Genomic DNA, 18880 nt, shown 5'->3' with positions numbered 1-18880 from the left:
CTAGTCTGAAAGTGATAAGTGATAATTGTAATGTAATGGATGTCTTTGGGGTTATTGCTGTTATTAGTTTTAATGGTTTTAAAAGGTGATTGAATGATGGATATTTTTATTGTTGTATTTTATTGCTTAATGTGGGGGGATTTCTTTTATTGGATTTGTTGTATCATATTTTAACTGATTGTAAACCGCTGTGATCATTGGAATAGCGGTATACAAATAAAGATTCATTCATTCATTCATAAAGGGAAAGGGTATAGTCAGACGTTTGGTGCATCTTAATACTCTAGGAGACATGGTTTTATGGCACTGCAACCAAAATTGCTTCTTGCCCCCCTTTCAACTGCAAATTTGAACTTTGTGGCCACAATGAGATTCCATAAAATCAAGGCATTTTCAGAGAATTGGTTAATCTCATACCTGTTAACTCAGCCATCAAACTCTACTTTCAGGGTTCAGAAATCTCTCACAGGCAGGCCAAATGAACTTCTGGACTGCATGTGGCTCTTGGTGAAGGATAACATCATAAAGATATATGCTTCTTTTGTAGTCAATGTAACTGACAACATCACAAACATAACCACATTGAAATCACTCTTTTTTCCTAGGGTATAATTGAAGAGGGATGGCTGTTGAAATGCTTCTTTTAGGGGGCGTTCCCACTTGGCAGATAAAATGGATTATATTGGCGCGATTCTGATTATGTTCTAGGAATAATTTGAATTTTTTCCATCGTTTCCATTACAAAAAGGAGCAAATTACCTCAATTCATTTACACCCTGTTTTCGTTCCCATTTATTTTAAATCACTTTATTTTAAAGCGGATTAATTTGCTCCCTGTTCCCATTTGTGTCCGCAAGTTGTCAATCAAGCACGTAGGCTTCAGACATCACAAGTCTTGGGGTTTTGGGGGGGGGGGGGCAGCCAATGAAAATCAGCTGCATCCGAGGCTCTTCTGTTGTGTCTCCCCAGACTCCCTCTAGGAAAGAGAGAAGGAGCCTCTATTCGTCCTAAACCCCTTGCTCTTCTGTGTCTCCCCATATTAACTGCCATAACTCAGTGCTAGGGAATCCTGGGAATGGTAGTTTATTATGGCACCAGCACTCTCTGGCAGAGGAAGATAAATGTCTCACAAACACAACAGTTCCCATAATTCCTTAGTACTGAGCCAGGGAAGGTTAAGGGGTCTCAAACTGTATTATTTCTACAGTGGGTTTGGAACTACAGATGAGGTGTTTTTTTCATAAATTAAAAAAGTTGTTACTTTATCATTTACTTTAGAAAAATTATACACACACACACACACACACACACACAGAAATATACATTCATGTGTGTATATATACGTGCGTATACACACACACACACACACACAAATATGTATGTGTGTATATACCTATAACATTTCCGCCTTGTCATGGACGGACCATTTCCTGGTTGAGGCTAACATCAAGGCTTCTACCCAGATCCCTCCCGGGGGTGGCGGACCTATTAGAATGGTCCACCCTCGAAGGCTGATGGAACCCAAAAGGTTCCAAGAAGCCCTAGGGGGAAACATGGTTGGATCTGACGGCGATTCTGTTGACGCCCTGACTACCATCTGGGACACCGGTCTCTCCAGGGCTATACACAGCATCGCTCCCAAGCGTCCTCTCAGGCCTGCTTCCAAAAAGCAGCCCTGGTATACTGAAGATCTCCGGGCAAGGAAGCGGGTCCTGCGACGACTAGAGCGCAAATGGTGGAGACATCAGGACTTAGCCGACAAGGCACTCCTGGACTCCCTTTTGGAGGACTACGGAGTGGCGATAGACGCAGCAAAGAATTCGTTCTATGCTGCGCGTATCGCGTCTGCGGAGTCGCGTCCGGCAGAGCTGTTCAGGGTAGTGAGGGAGCTTACTCAACTACCCTCCTCCCTGAACCCTATTTTGGAACCATCCAAGGCCTGCTGTGACGAATTTAACAACTTCTTCATGGATAAAACCTCTCGGCTAAGGGCTGATCTCGACGCCATTATTAGTTCAGAAACCAGAGTAGAGGTCTCCAGAGCTTCCGTGGACTCTATTGTACTGGATCACTTTAAGTCTGTAAGTACTGAGGATGTGGACAAGATCCTTAGAAGTGTTAGGAAGACAACTTGCTCTCTCGATCCCTGTCCCTCGTGGCTAGCGGCTCAGGGGGGAGCGGTTGTAACAACCTTGTTGCACCACATAATTAATACATCTCTTAGGGAAGGGCAATTTCCATCCAGCTTAAAATTGGCCACTGTAAAACCGCTGTTAAAAAAGCCCTCCCTAGACCCCCTGATGCATAACAATTATCGGCCAATTTCGCTATTGCCTTTCTTGGGGAAGGTGATCGAGAGGACAGTTGCAATCCAGCTTCAATCGATCTTGGATGATACTGATTATCTGGACCCATTTCAAACCGGGTTCCGGGCGGGCTATGGAGTTGAGACTGCCATGGTCGCCCTGGTCGATGATCTCCGTCTGGGCATGGACAGGGGTAGCGTGTCCCTGTTAGTGCTCTTGGACATCTCAGTGCTTTCGATACCATTGACCATGGTATCCTTCTGGAACGCCTGAGGGAGTTAGGTATCGGGGGCACTGTGCTCCAGTGGTTCCGTTCCTACCTCTCGGGCAGATTCCAGATGGTGCAGCTTACTACCCTGACAATGCTGTCCATAGAGAGGGAGATGTAGGAAAATCCAGACTTGAACCATCAGACAAACTGTTTGCCAGACAGAAAGAATGGTGAGTTGTGCAAAGCAGCAGAAGAAAAATTGTCAAACACTTTGTTCAGAACTCTATATAAACCAGCAGCACAAAGCCACAGCCCTGGACAAAGCCTTTCAATGCCACAGGACAACAAGCAAAGCCTCTCAGAACCACAGTCCTGAAAAACTAAACAATTTTTCTCAAATAAAGGCTGTGCTTCTGTAGCCTAACTCCTCACTGGAAGAGCAATGTGCTTACACAGAAGATAGACATGGCTATTAAGGGTGGTGGATGCCATATATTTTTTCCACCAAGCACAGAACCAAAAGTCCTGCCTGAATATCACAGCCCTGGAAATATTATCACATATCCACAGAGCCTATGGCAAGCCAATCAGGATTTGTATGGGTACAGTGTCCTGGTGCAGGCAAAGCCAATCTGGTTAGGGTCTAGAAGCAGACTAAAAGCAATCTGAGTCTAGACCAGCAGTTCTCAACTTGTGGGTTGTGAACCCTTTAGGTGTCCAACAACCCTTTCACAGGGGTTGCCTAAGACCATCAGTAAACACGTGTTTCCAATGGTTTTAGGAATAATTTTATGGTTGGGGGTAACCACAACATGAGGAACTGTATTAAAAGATCGTGGCATTAGGAAGGCTGAGAACCACTGGTCTAAGCCAAGAGGATCCAATCAGGGAGTAGGTATAGTACAGGTCTAACACAAGAAAGCCCAGTTGAGTAAGAGACAAGGTAAGCAGTAACTAGAACCAATACACAGACATTTAACCCATGGTATCTAAGAAGGAAACTTATATGTCTGAGCTCCCAGATTCTCACCCAGGGCTCACTTATACACCATTGCTGGTGCTCAGGAAGAAGTCTGTATTATGTTCAGAAGAAGTCTTTTACTCATTTGAAGTCCTCTTCCAACTGAAGGGGAAGGGGAAGATCCACAACCTCCAAGGGCACAGGGTCTACTGAGATGTCCATATAGCACACAATATTCCTCTAAGGTGTCTGGCCTGAGATGTTGCCCTTCAAAAGCAATTTCTCCAGCCTGGACTTCATACATAGGGCAAACCATCCAAGCCACTCATAAAGCTCCAAACTGGGACAAGTGGTGTTTCTGAAAGCTCTGTAGGCAAATTCCTCATTAATATAGCAGTGCTCCAAACCACGTGACACAATGACTGCAAGAGGTGGTGGAGGCCACACACCTTTTCTCTCAACACACTAGAGCACCAAGTATCACAGTATACTGTACAAATCTCCCAACTAAGGTAGAAGATTATTCTTCAGTTCACTTACCTGTGAGATGTTCATTAGATATTACCAGTCTGTGGGATCTTTCAAGAGAAAAGACTGGATGGCACTCTAGATGAAGTTGGCTCCACCTTTTGGGAGCCATGTTCTCTGCCCCAGTGGGCACCAAACACCACTTTCCTGTTATAACCTATTCAAATGGCTATAGAAATGTACATTTTCTTTATATTTTCTGTATATTTTGCTTAGGCATTAGGGACAGAGCATTTGATTCTAACACCAAGAAATATCACACTGCCTTTGCAACTTAGGACAAGCAATATCCCACTTCTCCACTATGGGGTGCCATACTGCATGGTTTGCAGAGGCTTCACTTTCACAGCGCGAGCACTTTCAGTAATTTAAAAGAATGGGTGCTGTGCCACAGAAATGGCAGAAAATGGGTAATCTAAAAGGTACAACACTGATCAGTGTACTACATCACCCCATGGGAAAGAAGAACCTCAGAACCTCTGATGGTAGTTATCTGCACATCATCTAGATCAAATGCTTGGCTCCAGGGACAGAAATGAAGATGCTGTTGCTTTCTACAGGATCATTGTTTAATATGAGTTAGGCTTTAGTTGCATAAGTACTCATCTGCCCCATAAGTCGTACATGAGTAAATTCAGATTTTTTTCTCTCTCACTACTGATCAGCAACAACTAATCCATATCTAGCTGGGACTAAGAATTAGTGTGTTAACAGCCTTGATTTTCAAAATTATGTGCTACAAATGAATCAGTGTTGTTCTAGTTCAGGGGTAGGCAACCTCTGGCCCGTGGGCCGGATGCAGCCCGGCAAGGCCTTGGGACCGGCCCCAGCCCGGTCCTGCCGCCGATTGCCGCCGGAGCCTTTGGCCTCTCGCATGAGGGCATGGGGCCTTTGGCCTATCAGGAGGAGGCAGGCAAGGGCGGGCAAGCAGTGGGCAAGGGGGGCAATTGTCTATAGAAGCCTCCGAAACATGCATTTATATTAACATTTTTTAAAAAATCAATATTTTTTGCGTGTCCTCCATATTTTTTTTTTAAAAAGTGTCTTCCATTTGAAAATTTTGTCCTACTTTTGTCCCGGTTTATTTATTTATTTAATTTTTTCCCCAAAAAATATTTAATTATTTATTTTTTTGCTTCGGCCCCCCAGTTGTCTGAGGGACAGCAACCCGGCCCCCGGCTCAAAAAGGTTGCCTACCCCTGTTCTAGTTGCTGCTACTGCTATTACAGTAGCCCCTTCATATCAGCAGGCTAACAACCTGCAGATTTGACCACCCATGGATTGCCACACCCCATATTATTTAATGGTGGTGCATGCATGTAGACACATGCACATTGCCATCATTAAATAATATGGGATGTGTTTTTGTCCTCAAATGTGGCCCTGGAACCGAACCCCCACAGATGGGAAGGGTCACTGTACCAGCTTCCATTGATTTTTACATCTTTAAATGTAGCAATAGAGCACTGAAATATATATGGTATGGATGGATGACAGGCAGTGATACTGCAGGCTGCACATCACAACTCCTGTTGCAGCTATTTACATTAGGGTTTTCAGGACCTGAGCCTACTTTTCCAGTGCTCAGGACAAGAGGAAGAGCAGTGCCTTAAAAAGTAAGTGTGTGTGTGCACATACACACGTTTGGATCCTGAAATCTCATTGCCTAGGCTCAGTGCTCCTGACCTGGCAACCCTAATTTGCATAGAAGCAGACTAGTTCTACTCTATTTACATGAACGTCTTTCCTGTTTACTCAGAGCCACTTCTTCTCATGATCCTGGTTTTTTAATGGCTTTGGGTTTTACAATGTTCTTGGGAACTAATACTGGATAAAAGATGGGGTATAAATGAATGTTATACTTAGAGCTAGTTTGTATATAGCTACCAATTTACTCTCTTGTGGTCAACTGAGACTACAGGAGTTTATCATACAGGGTTTATCCCATGCTGAAATGGAATTTAAAATGGGAAAATCCCACAAAGGTGGGATCATTTTCACACGACGTGGCACATTAACACGCACAGAAAGTGGACAAATCCCACAAACGCAGGATCATTTTCATGTGACATTGGGGGCATTGAGCATTAATCCGTCATTAACCTGCCTCTCACCATCCTCCAGCCATATCTGGAAAAGATATAGAATCAGACCCCTAAACCAACCTTCCCAACCTCCAAGTAAGCTTCCTTTTGTGGTTCTTAGGGAGCATGTTTAACTGTGAGAAACCTGCAACTGAGTAAATAGCAAATCAGACAATCTGCAAGATTAAAGAGTGAAAAGTAGACACTTTAATCTGTAATCACAGAACATTCAGCATGGCCAAATATTAAGTGTACTAAAAACAAATCTCACTAACTTGATATTTTCAAATATAAAATGGAGAAACATGCTGGACTCAAGCCAGCATTGTTGAAGAAATTTTACTGGAATATGATCTAAATAGGATTCAGCTGAGTGATGTTACAAAAATAAAATCTCTCCCAAACAAAAGATGTGGGAGATTAACAGTGAACTGAAAAACTGGATTGTAATCACATTTAGCAAAGACAAAATCTAGAAGAGAAAGACAGAAGAAACCGATAGAAACCAATGCTCAGATTTAAAAAGAGGAGAAAGTATTTACACTCTCCATGTTATACTGGAATATGATCGAAATATGAGTCATAAAAGCCACATTACAAAAAGGACAAAATTCCTGTACTAACAAAAGATGTAGGAAATATTTAACAGTGGCCTTCTGTTCAGCACTGATTAAGCCATAACTGAAATACAGTAACTAGCTTGAGTAACTGCAGTACACATACCATGCTCAGAACCCAATTCTGCAATATATGAAGTAATAATAAAGCAGTGAGTCTGTACATAACACATTCAGTTATCACTGAAATAACTCAGCCTGAACCACTAATGTTGGGATCAGTAGGGCATGTTTTTCAGACCAGGGAGTGTAGTTCCTGGTCAGGCTTAAAGTCAACGTCTTCTGCCTTCTGAAATTAAGATCTGCTGCCAAATTTACCATTTAATAGCAACAGCAATCACAAATACATTTATATACCACTTATCAGTGAACTAGTACTCCCTAAGTGGTTTACAGTGTGTAAGCCAATTGCCCTCAACAAGCTGGGTGCTACGTTTAGCAACCTACGGAAGGATGCAAGGCTGAGTGGACCCTGGAGCCCTGCCTGGGATTGAACTCACAATCTTGTGGCTGTGAGTGGCTGCAGTGCTGGCATTTAACCACTGCACCACCAGGACTCCATACATTTAAAATCAGTGAGAGGTGCAATTTTAGTGGCAAAATACAAGAAATATTAAGAAAACTGGGAAGTTCAACTACAAAAGCAAAGAAACCACATTATGAAAGATCAAGAAAACTGAAACCCAGTATCACAATAAGTGAATAATCACATAGGCAGTAGTCCCATGCAAGTGGAGCTCTAAGCAAGCTTTGAAAAACTTTATAATGCTGAGCAGAGAGAATCTTTGCTGGCAGTATGTCTGACCTTTTCTCCCAAGACATTGCTTCAACATTATTTTTGTGTTCACTTCACAACCTCCTTACCTGCCATTCCTACCCATCCCCCCTACAACACACCTCTCTGTTTTGTATCTAGAATCTTGCTGCAAGGAAAATTTAAAAAGTTAATCATTGCCAGAAGCTGGAGCAGCTGCCTTGCTGCAACCAGAAATGTTGGTACCCGAGCCTTCTATGAAGACCACAGTTTCGATCAAAATGGTTGTGGGCGGGGAACAGACCACAAACCAACCTTATGATCTGTTCCAGCTCCCAATGACAACCTATTAAACCTCACTGCCCTCCCAAGGGCAATTCTAGATTCCTAACTATTTATGCCCCAATACCAGAGCTTGAAAAGGTTACTTTTCTGGACTGTAGGTCCAGAATATCCATCCAGTTTGGCCAAAGTAATAATAATAATAATAATAATAATAATAATAATTGTTCATTTAGTAACCGCTTTTCCAACGATCAAAGCGGTGTACAGAAATTGTTAAAAACGGACAATAAAAACAGTAGAAACCACATCCTTAAAAGTACATAATTAAAATGGATTAAATGCTACCAAAATTTTAAAACATTTAAAAATATTTAAAAGTAAGCAGTATAGCACCTCATCTACCATAGTATCTCTATTGGACTAGTAATATTTAACTTGCTAATAATGGATCTGGAGTCAGGGGTGAATAAAGATTGTAAGTGGCACCAAAATATTCAGGACAATAAAATCCCAAAGGGATTGTAAATAACCCTAAAAGATAATGTCATCAGATATTGGACTGAAAATAAAATGGTTACCAAGTTTGGGAATGGGACTTGGGAGATTCAGATTCAAGTTCCTAATGAGTCATGAATTCTTTGGGTGATCTTGGATCATTCACTTCCTCTCAGCCTGATCAACTTTACAGGGTTCTTATAAGAAAAAGTGGAAGAGAGAACAGATATGTATACTGCCTTGAGATTGCTGGAGGAAAAGTGGTATACAAAAAAATAATAAATAATACCATATAGAGAGACACTGTGATGTAGAGCTATAAGCATTAGATTACAACTCTGGAATCCAGGATTCTAATCCTTACTGGGCCATGGAAACCCACTGGGTGACCTTGGAAAAATCACACTCTCTCAGCCTCAGAGGAGAGCAATGACAAATCCTCTACACAAATCTTTCTAGGAAAATTTTAATAGTCTTAGGGCTGCCATACATTGGAAATAACTTGATAGCACACAACAACATTATATAACTGGGTTATAGGAGGACTCATTTAAATATACTGTTTGCCACGTATTAACAAAAATGTTATCATGCAGCTGGAAAACTTCCAGAATAGCACAATGAAATTATTAAGTGGTTTGAGCACAAAAGCTAAGAGCATTTCAGGCATTGGAGGGTTCAATAAAAGACTGAAAGGCACAAAATAGAGGTTATGAGGCGGAAAAAATTAAAGGAATAGCTTCTAATAACACTGGAGGGTCATGCTATGAATCTTTTTAGGAGTATACTGAAGATGAATGAAAGAGAACCACTTTTTCGCAAAATTCATAATTTATGGCCACAAGTTCCACTAGATGCAGTGATGATTGTCCACTACCTAAAAGCTAAAAGAGACCAATTGATTGATTGATTGAGTGATTGATTGATTGATAGTATTTCGCTATTGCCTCCCAGCTCCCAAAGGCTCCCAAAGCAATGAACCAATAAAAACCAATTAAAACAATACAAAGATACAGATAAAAGATACAGATACAGATAAAATAAATATGCTTACAGAGCAATGCTTTATAAAATAGATCTCAAATACAACTTTTTACAGAAAATAGAATATGCTGGGTTGGAGAGTGAAAGCATATCCAACCTCATTGGGGAAAGCAACAAAGCACGGTAAGACTGGGAAGGTATGGGGTTCCCTCTCTTCTGCCCATACTCTAGTTTTTCTTAAAAGTTACACACTGCCCTAGCCCTTTTTTCTATATAAATGGGTCAAACAGGAACATACAGTACATGTTGTTGCCCACACATCTCATTTCAATTTCTGATAGCTTATTTTTAAAAAAGTATTTGACGTAATTTGTAAGTTGTAACGTTTGACAAAATGTATGAATTCTATTCATGAATTACCATAGAGTTTTATTCATGAATATTGAATAATTAGAATTCTATTCATGAATTAGCTGTCATGGAAAACTGGAACTTCCCAGACTCTTGGAAGCTGAATATTAGACAAAGTGGATCTTTGAACTGATCCAGAAGAGCTCTTCTTAGGCTAGATCGAATTACAGTTGGACCTCCGTTTTCACGGGGGCTCTGTTCTGAACACTCATGCAAATGGAGGCTTGCGCATATTCAAGCCTCATAGGTTTGAATGGGGCACCCCCATATTCACAACCCAGGTGCACGCGCCGGGTGCACATGTCATAGAAAATAGCGGAGGTCGCCCCTCCATGGATATTCAAGAGCGCGGATCTCAGATTCGTGAGTTAGGAGGGATGACTGTACTTTTTAAATCCAGGATCAGTGATCTGAAGGTCAAAAGGAATACCTGTTCGGAAATGTTGGGTAATACTTAATCTGTGACTAACCAAAACACTGATATTAGAAGCCTGTTTGTGTTTAGACCTGAAATGGAAAAACAGCATGAAGGTCACACAGGTTAGGTTGCAGAGTTCACCACAAACTGAATGTGAGTCAGCATACAACCATTGCTACCACAAGGGCTCAACATTTTGAGTTGTATCACAAGATAATAGTGCATAACCTGGGAGCCTATCCCACCATTATACAGGATGAAGCAGCCCAGCACAAGGCCAAACTAGTCTAATAGTGATAGCCACACTTTGTTCATCACCTTTCTGTCTCATACACATAAAACAGAGAGTACAACTTAGAAAGGTGTATGCAGGTGATCTGATCTGCAATCTCTCCTGAAAGTGAGATGTGCAGAGATAGATCAGACCAAAGATATATCTAGACTGCCATCATGTCTTCATACTGACCAGCCAAATGTCTCTGAGTAACCAAGAGCTGAACACAAGAGATTCCTCCCACTTCTGCCCCCAGCAAGTGGTATTGAGATATGCTGTGCCTCCAATATCAGAAGTACTATATAGTCATCACGATCAGCAGTAATTGATGACTATATCCTTCATAGATTGTCTAATTTGCCTTTGCAGGTCAGCTACATTGGTGGCCATCATTATTTCTTCCAGGACTAAATTCTATTTTTTAACTATGTATGGTGTGAAAAACTACTTCCTTTTGTCTTCCCAGTTTCTGCTTCATTGAGCTTCATCACAGGAACGCAGGTCCAAGCCTTAGGAAAGAGTGGGGAAATAACTTCTCCCTATCCTAAGTATAGAGAGGGTTGCCCTTACAGAGCAGTGGGAATCATATGATCAGCAAAATATTATTGGACTGCAACTGACATCAGCTGTAGCTAGCACAGAACCAATGTTGAGGAATTCTGGAAGATTCAATCCAATAAACCTGGAGGAACACATGATTCCCATGCTGGTTGCCCTTTTATGCACTGGACAGAAAAAGCCTAGCTATAGTTTTTTGTGGGTTTCTCAGGCTATGTGGCCGTGTTCTAAAAGAGCTTTTTCCTGACATGTTGCCAGCATCTGTGACTGGCATCTCTGAAGATGTTTTTATATTTTTGTTATATATTGTTTTTATATATTTTTGCCTCTGGAAATGCTATCTATCTGAGAGCTTGGATTCAGCTAAGGTGTCTGTGCTGGCAGCAGTGAATTTGGAGCAGTGGTATCCATCGAAGATAGAAGTTGCATAAATCATCATATGTAACTTGAGGGCATTTAGATGGTCAGAACAGTTCATGTCACATATATGGGACAGTAGGGAGTAGGGGTTGGAAAACCCCACAGTTGCCAAAAAGGCAACATCTTCATCAGTAAAAGGCTCTTCAAGTGCTCCTCACAAACAGAACTTATTTCAGAAGTCTCTGATGAACTACAGCTGAATCTTGAGTGGGGCTATGGCTTAAAAGCTTCAATTCCAGGCTAGAAGAGCTGCCAAAATTATCTTTTTTATATCAGCTCTGGGCCAGTGTATCACAGCCTTAGCTTCCTTGGTCTTCCTTGGATAGAGCTCCTGTAAGTAAGCTTTAACTACTTATTCCTTAATCCTTGTATGCTACTGCATTCTGAAACTTCTGACTATTCTGACCTTGCTAGTTGTCTTCTCCCTCACTTTACTAGGTTCTGAGAACCCTTTTGGCTTTGATATCAGATTGCCACTTATGCTCTTTGATCATCTCTATGTCTTCATGCCCTACTTCCAAGAAACAGAGCATTGCATTTAAGAATGAAATTAGTTGCAGCCATTACACTGTCAGGAACAGCACATTTTAAATGCATCTTGATGATATCTGACGCACTGATAGAGAGCCTTTGGTCCTACAGGTGTTTGACTGAAACATCATTACCATCACCTAGTCTTCTAACCTTCCTCCCTGGAATCAGTGACTTCTGCTGTTTTCCTTGACTTGACTCATTTTTGGAGAGAATTGACTAATGAGTTGCCACAGGGTTCTGTCCTGGGCCCCATGCTATTCAACATTTTTATCAATGACTTAGATTTTTATCAGTGACTTGGATGATGGAATAGAGGACATGCTTGTGAAATTTGCAGATGACGCCAAATCAGTAGCTAATATCCCAGAGGACAGGATCAGAATTCAAACTGATCTTAACAGATTAGAAAGTTGGGCCAAAACTTACAAAATGAATTTCAACAGGTAGAAAGTAAGGGACTAAATAGAGACAGACAAAATGAAAGGCTCAGATATAGGATAGGTGATACCAGACCATACATGCAAAAGGAACCTGGGAGTAGTAGAACACAAGGTGTAAATGCACTTAAATGGGGAAATCACCAAAGAGGAATTCAAACAAATAGCTAGCTTGTGTAGAGTAAGCTCAGAAAAGCTAAAGCATAGAATGAACTCAAGCTTGCTAGAGAGGTTAAGAACAATAAAAAGGGCTTTTTTGGATATGTACGCAGCAAAAGTAAGAAGGAGGAAATGGTAGGGCCACTGCATGCAGAAGATGGCAAAATGCTAACAGGGGACAGAGAAAAGGCAGAATTACTCAACACCTTTTTTGCTTCAGTCTTCTCAGAAAAGACAAAGGGTGCTCAATCTGAGAAAAATGGAGGAGAGGACAGAATTGTTAATGTATGGCCTGTTATAAATGGGCACCCCTAACCCTAGCACGGACTGAGTCCGTAACAAATGGCGGTGGCCATTCCACACGGCCGCTGCCATCTTGACGTAACGGACGCTCTGCGTCCGTACGTCGCACCCCAGAAATGACGCCACGAGTGCGCGACTAGCACCTCGCAGCGTCTCTTCCGGGCAGCAAGAAGGAGCGCGACTTAGGGAGCTGGGGATGTTTAGCCTGGAGAAGAGAAGGTTAAGAGGTGATATGATAGCCCTGTTTAAATATTTGAAGGGGTGTCATATTGAGGAGGGAGCAAGTTTGTTTTCGGCTGCTCCAGAGACTACAACGCGGAACAATGGATGCAAACTACAGGAAAAGAAATTCCACCTCAACATTAGGAGGAACTTCCTGACAGTAAGGGCTGTTCGACAGTGGAATGAACTCCCTCCGAGTGTAGTGGAGTCTCCCTCCTTGGAGGTCTTTAAGCAGAGGCTAGATGGCCATCTGTTGGGGATGCTTTGATTTAGATTTACTGCATGGCAGGGGGTTGGACTGGATGGCCCTTGTGGTCTCTTCCAACTCTATGATTCTAAGAAACATGGTCCCTACCACCACGTCTGTCCCTCAGGAAATCATTAAAAGCCAACTGTACTGTATTGCTATTATATTTTTAGTACTATTTTTGGTGCAAGGACATCTGTATTATTTTTTACTCTAGTGCTAAAATGTCTGCAGTCATCTCTAAAATCTACTCTCCCCTAGCATATTTTAGGTCTTCTACTGGAAAGCTGGGCAAAATTTATCACAAAACTCCATCATACATAATGGGTTTTTATAATACAAAACATGGTGCAGGCAGGATGTTAATCCTGTGGCTCCTCTTAGCCTGCCTACAGATATTCATGGAAACATGAGCGGGTGTGTGATCTTTTTTCTGTGAATTCTGTTTCCCACTCCCTTTCCTCCTCATGCATACCAAGGCTGAGAATTGAATTACTATTGTTGCTCCTACCACCATGCTTCAGGCAAACAGTTTTTCTCTTTGTTTTCCTTTCCAAGTAGCTGCATGGTTGGCTTTCTGTTCAAATGCTTCTTTGGACTGAGACCTTCCTCTGAGAGACTGATTGACATGGAGACCAGCCAGTCCTCAAACTACAAAGTTCTACTCAAAGAAAGGGGGAAATGGCTTTATAACTGTCACAAGGGCTGATCTATCAGCACAGTACACATCTGGCATCTGTTGCAAGCTAGAAAGCAGGTTACTCCCATTATAACCAAGGGAAGAAACACACTGAAACACAGCTGCCTCACAACTAAAACTATATACTATGTGTGGTGTCTGGTTCCTACTCTTCCATCACCACCATGGAGGGGGGGGGGCATTATTATGCAAAGTCACATTAAAATCACAAGGCACCTCAATGCAAACACTTCAATTTTAAAATGATTCTAATAATTGTAGTTAAAGAAGAAGGTCTGAAAAGTGTAATGGCAAAACAGTGAAGAACTTGCAATGATGAAGCCGAAATCCCATGGATACTTACTCAAGAGTAAATCTCACAGAATTGCCTGGAACATACCTCTCAGTAAACACAAAGAGAGTTGAACCAGAGGTTTTGTTTTTAAACTAAGATGAAAACCTTCCAAAAACTGGCTCAAACCTTTCAGTATTTTAGGAAGGAAATATTACAGAATGAATGCATCCGGTAGATTAAGGGTAGACGGCATTTTATCTGTCAGGCTCATAGAATTTGGATGTAATTTATGCCTCCATCCCAACCCAACTCTATTCAGAGTTTGCACTGCAAAAGAAAACAACAGAGGTACAATCTCAGCATGCTAAATTTCACATTTGGCTTCAGCACTGTTTCATTAAGGCAGCTAATTGCGGGACCCTACCATGGACCCATAGCAAAGTACTAGAAATTTGTTGATTCCTCACCACTCATGCTACATGTCAGTCAGGTTTCCAGCCTCAGCTTGAAAACCCAGAAAGTTAAGACCGCATTCTACAACATTTAACCCACAATTCCATTAATAAGAGCAGGATTGGTGTTAAGTATAGAAGAGGTGGGTGGTCACCAGGGATGCCACACTCAAGTTAATGGCTGTAGATTGGTGTGTCTTTAAAAAAAAAAAGCATAATGCTTTGGAACTCACTGTTATGTCCAAATGCAGGTTGCATTATTCTTGGCCCTTGTGTATGCTCAGATATATGGTTGCTAGGTGTGGTAGGTTAAAGTTCCTTCACTTTTACTATTTCAGCAAGCTTCTCATTAGAGGTAGAGCTCTCATTGTCTTCTAAATTATTGGAAACTGGATCATCTATACTTACTTATTTTCTATCCTGTTTTTTATTCTCAGTATGAGAGCCTATGCATAACACAGATTAATATAAAAGATAGCTAACCCAATCATAACAGGAAAAATGTTAAAAACAATTAACTACCCTAATAAAACATACTGATAACAGTATAAAAGTATCTTAACTATGAGAATAAACGAACAACCACACTTACCCCATTAAAAGTCCATTCCTCAGCAACTAGTTAGTGGCCAAAAGTCTGTCTGAATAAAAAGGTCTTTTTCTCCTGGGAAAGGAGAAGAGAGAGGACCAATCTGGCTTCCTCTGGGAGGCAACTCCACTGCCTTGGAACAGCCACTAAGAAGGCCTTCTCAGCCTTCTCATGTCATTTACTTTTGGCCTGGTGCTAGACCTGTCAACTACTCACTCACTAAAGGATTCCTTCCTTGAGGCCTGTCATAAGCCTCCCTGTGGCAATTGCCACCTTACATGAAAATCTCAGGTGATATGCACTCCTTGAACCTTTTCCCCACCAGGTCTGCACTTCTTTCTGTGATAAAAACAAGCCATTTCCTTTGCCAGAGAATCCCTCCTCAAATCCCCCCTATTCCTTCTTTCCTTGAAAGAAACTCTATAACCATAACTACATGAGCTTGGCCATATAAGAAAAAAGCTCAGCAACAACAGTGTTGGAATTTGGATGAAATACTCAGGAGAACTACAACCTATCCTTATTCCTGTAAGAAAGAAAAATGAAGCATATCTATCATTCTGGATTGCAGAACAAGGAGGAACTCCAAGTAACAACTGTCACATGTAGTCTGTACAGGCAGTAGTTCTCACATGTAGCTTGCAGGTTTGTATGCACACAAGCAACAGAAGGGCCCCCAACCTCACAACTGTCCCAGTCTCTATAAACCCTGCAAAGCTAGAGGAAGGGGCTCCAAACACATTCCTTGCCCACCCTATTTATCCTAGTTCTGGCTGTGAATAGAAGTGCAACAGAGAAAATGAGTTTCTGATAACACTATGGAGAAGACAAGTCTACCCTCCACTATTATTATGAAAAGGGATCATGTTGCACCTTTGAGACTAATGTGAGTTCATTAAAACTGTGTGTGCATGCGTTAAGGGCTTCCTATTTTCCTCATCAGAGTTTGAATATTGTCCCCTGGGATGGCATGTCTTATATCTGGACTCCAGAATATCTATATTAACCACATTTTCCAGCATTTAGTCTCAAAGGTGCTACAAGATCCCTCTGCATACTGATTTTCCATACTCTGAATTCCTCCACTGTTATGTATCCCAATTGTTTTCTGTCCCATTGCAGCCTTTGAGGACAAAATATTGCCAAAAGAGTCCTTCGTTCACTATGTCTTACCTGCTGGGAAAACATTGGGTTGCACAAGCCCCAGAAAAGAGTGCACCATATTGAACAAGCCCTGAAGGCCACCGTTTGAGTTGCTGAGTTGGGGCTCATAGTCAGGCTGTGTGAGATTTGGCAAAGACATCCTTGCAGAGCAACAGGACAGGACAGTCCCGAGTCCTGGATAAGCTAAGCAAGGTTCCAAAGAGTTTCAGGGGACTTCCTCCATTGAGATCCTTTGTTGCTCTGGAAAGGCAGCTGACCTCTTCAGTGATTTCTCTTCACCCTCTGCTGAGATGCAAAGTGCTTGAAATTTCTTCTTCTCTTCACTAGACCCAAGGGGCTGTGCTGCCTTCCTGCAATCAAACAGAGGTGTTAATGAGTGGGTATAACCCAACAACTAACCCGGAAAATAGGAGCCGCTTAATTTGTACACACTATTTTAGTGAAATCATGTCAACTACCAGCCTTCTCAAAAATAGTACATAGTTACAAAGGTTTGCACAGAAGATATGGGAGCATGAGTCTACACACTTTAAAAACTACCGTTGTCCCACCTGCCAATTGTCAACCATTACCCAACAACTGTTGTTGTTGCATGTCTTCAAGTCATTTCTGACTTACATCAACCCTAGTGGGAACTTACAATGTGGTTTTCCTGGCAAGATTTGTTCACAGGGGGTTGCCATTAGTATATCATTTTAGTATTTTAACATGTTATAGTGTTGTGTTTTATTGTTCATTTTTAGTTGTATATGTTCTGATGTACCCCCTTTGGTGAAAAGAGCATTATAAACAAACATTGTTGCTGTTATTGTTATTGTTACTGTCTTTGCCTTCCTCTGAGGATAAGAGTGTCTGACTTGCCCAAGGTCACTTAAGGGGTTTCCATGGCTGATCAGGGATTTGAACTCTGGTCTTTTAGAGTCCTAGTCCATCATTCAAACCACTATACCACACTGGAAAGAAATTGCAGGTTATATTGAGCGGGGAGGAGGGAGAGTAACAGCACAGGAAATAAGAACATGAAATATGATGGGAAAGCACACTTGTTCACAGCATATCCACATTTGTTGTAGTCATGCTGATTGCCATATTTGGGTTTATCTTGATAATTCCAGCCCAACAAAGCCATTTTTGTACCCCTGTGATGTCAAGCCTGAGTCTGGTCCTGGCATGCTGGATTGTATTTCTGTGTAATACAAGTTCATTATTGGGTCACCAGAACTCTCGCTTTTAATAGTTGTTTGATAATATTAGAATAATCCCTGAGAGCACTCTCACCACCACACTTTCACTGGAAATAATTTCACTCCTTCCAGGGTCATTAGCCAGAAATAGTGCTAATGTTACAAGAAGAAATTAAGGATACCTGAAGTGTCACACCACCACATCCTCATCACAAAAACTTCTTATCAATGGAATACTTTCAAAGCAGGACACTGGAGTTGAAATCCAAGGCTCCATTCCCAAAAGCAGCCCAAGGTTGTTCTATTGTGGAGTAAGAGGGGTTATAACTTATTTCAGAGAACTAGACCAAACAAGACAGGAGGAGGAGTAGCATTATATTTCAAGGATGTTTATACCTGTGAAGAGATCCATGACTTAAATCCCAGAAGCCAGGTTGAAAGTATTTGGATAAAAATAAAAGGGGAGAGGGAAAAAATGCTGTCATTATGAGGATCTACAGACACCCCCCCCCCCCCCAAGCTAGACTGAAGACTTGGATGAAGCCTTCCTGGAACAGATAATCAAACATTCAGAAAGGAGAGATGTAGCAGTAATGGGAGATTTTAACTATCCTGATATTGGTTGGAACCCAAACTTTGCCAAGAATATAAGGTCCAACAAATTCCTCACTTGGCTTGCAGAAAATATAATTGTCCAAAAGGTGGAAGAGGCAGCAAGGGGATCAGCTATTTTAGATCTGATCCTAACCAACAGTGATTATCTGTTCAATGGATGCAAGTGGCAGGATCCTCATGTAGCAGTTACCATGTTTTCCTGGAGTTTGTTATATAGTAGAAGGGAAATCCAAGCCTAGTCAGATAGTCTACACTTTAAAAAACTGATTTCTTTGGGGGAAATTTTTATTATGTGAAATCAATGTATGATATTCAAAATACAGAGATTCTGATAAATGGAGAATTAACAAAAGTCATGTAAGATACAGAAGGGTACAAGACAAGGGTGCCCTTTTTCACCTTTATTGTTTTTGTCAATTTTAGAGGTGTTGAACAAGATCATCAGAAAGGCCAATGCAATTAAATGTGTTGAATTAAAACGGCATACATTCAAACTTAAAGCATTCACGGGTGATGTAGTGATTTGTTTATTTTTAAGAATAATTGAAGAACATAGAAAATTTGAACATGAAACTGAAGGAATTTGGAGATTTAGCAGGTTTTAAAGTGAATAAAGAAAAACTAATGATAACTAAAAGCATGACAGTGGCTGAGAAGCAAATGCTTACTGAGAAATCGATTTTCTTTATTTACA

The 18880-nt window shown here is 41.3% G+C and overlaps 1 protein-coding gene across 5 annotated transcripts in view; it reads right to left on the bottom strand.

The window, feature by feature from the left end:
• LOC149318431 (prominin-1-A-like) overlaps window positions 1-18880 on the bottom strand; it is a 51151-nt gene that overhangs the window by 29121 nt on the left and 3150 nt on the right. For 4 of the 5 annotated variants that reach the window (XR_016280033.1, XM_089509688.1, XM_089509692.1 and 1 more), the window contains exon 1: window positions 16397-17044. Coding sequence is in view for 4 of the 5 variants with exons in the window: in XM_089509688.1 (XP_089365814.1) it covers window positions 16397-16526 (130 nt within the window). In the remaining variant the exon portion in view is untranslated. Of the gene's footprint in view, window positions 1-16396; window positions 17045-18880 lie in introns of those variants that run through there. The other variant, XM_089509689.1, reaches the window with a different exon arrangement.

This window comes from Sceloporus occidentalis, unplaced genomic scaffold (genome assembly GCF_023333645.1).
Source record: "Sceloporus occidentalis isolate IW3139 unplaced genomic scaffold, rSceOcc1.0.p SCAF_2, whole genome shotgun sequence".
Lineage (NCBI taxonomy): Eukaryota > Metazoa > Chordata > Lepidosauria > Squamata > Phrynosomatidae > Sceloporus > Sceloporus occidentalis.
The sequence above is the reverse complement of the archived record's forward strand: the minus strand, read 5'-3'. Positions and strand labels throughout refer to the sequence as shown.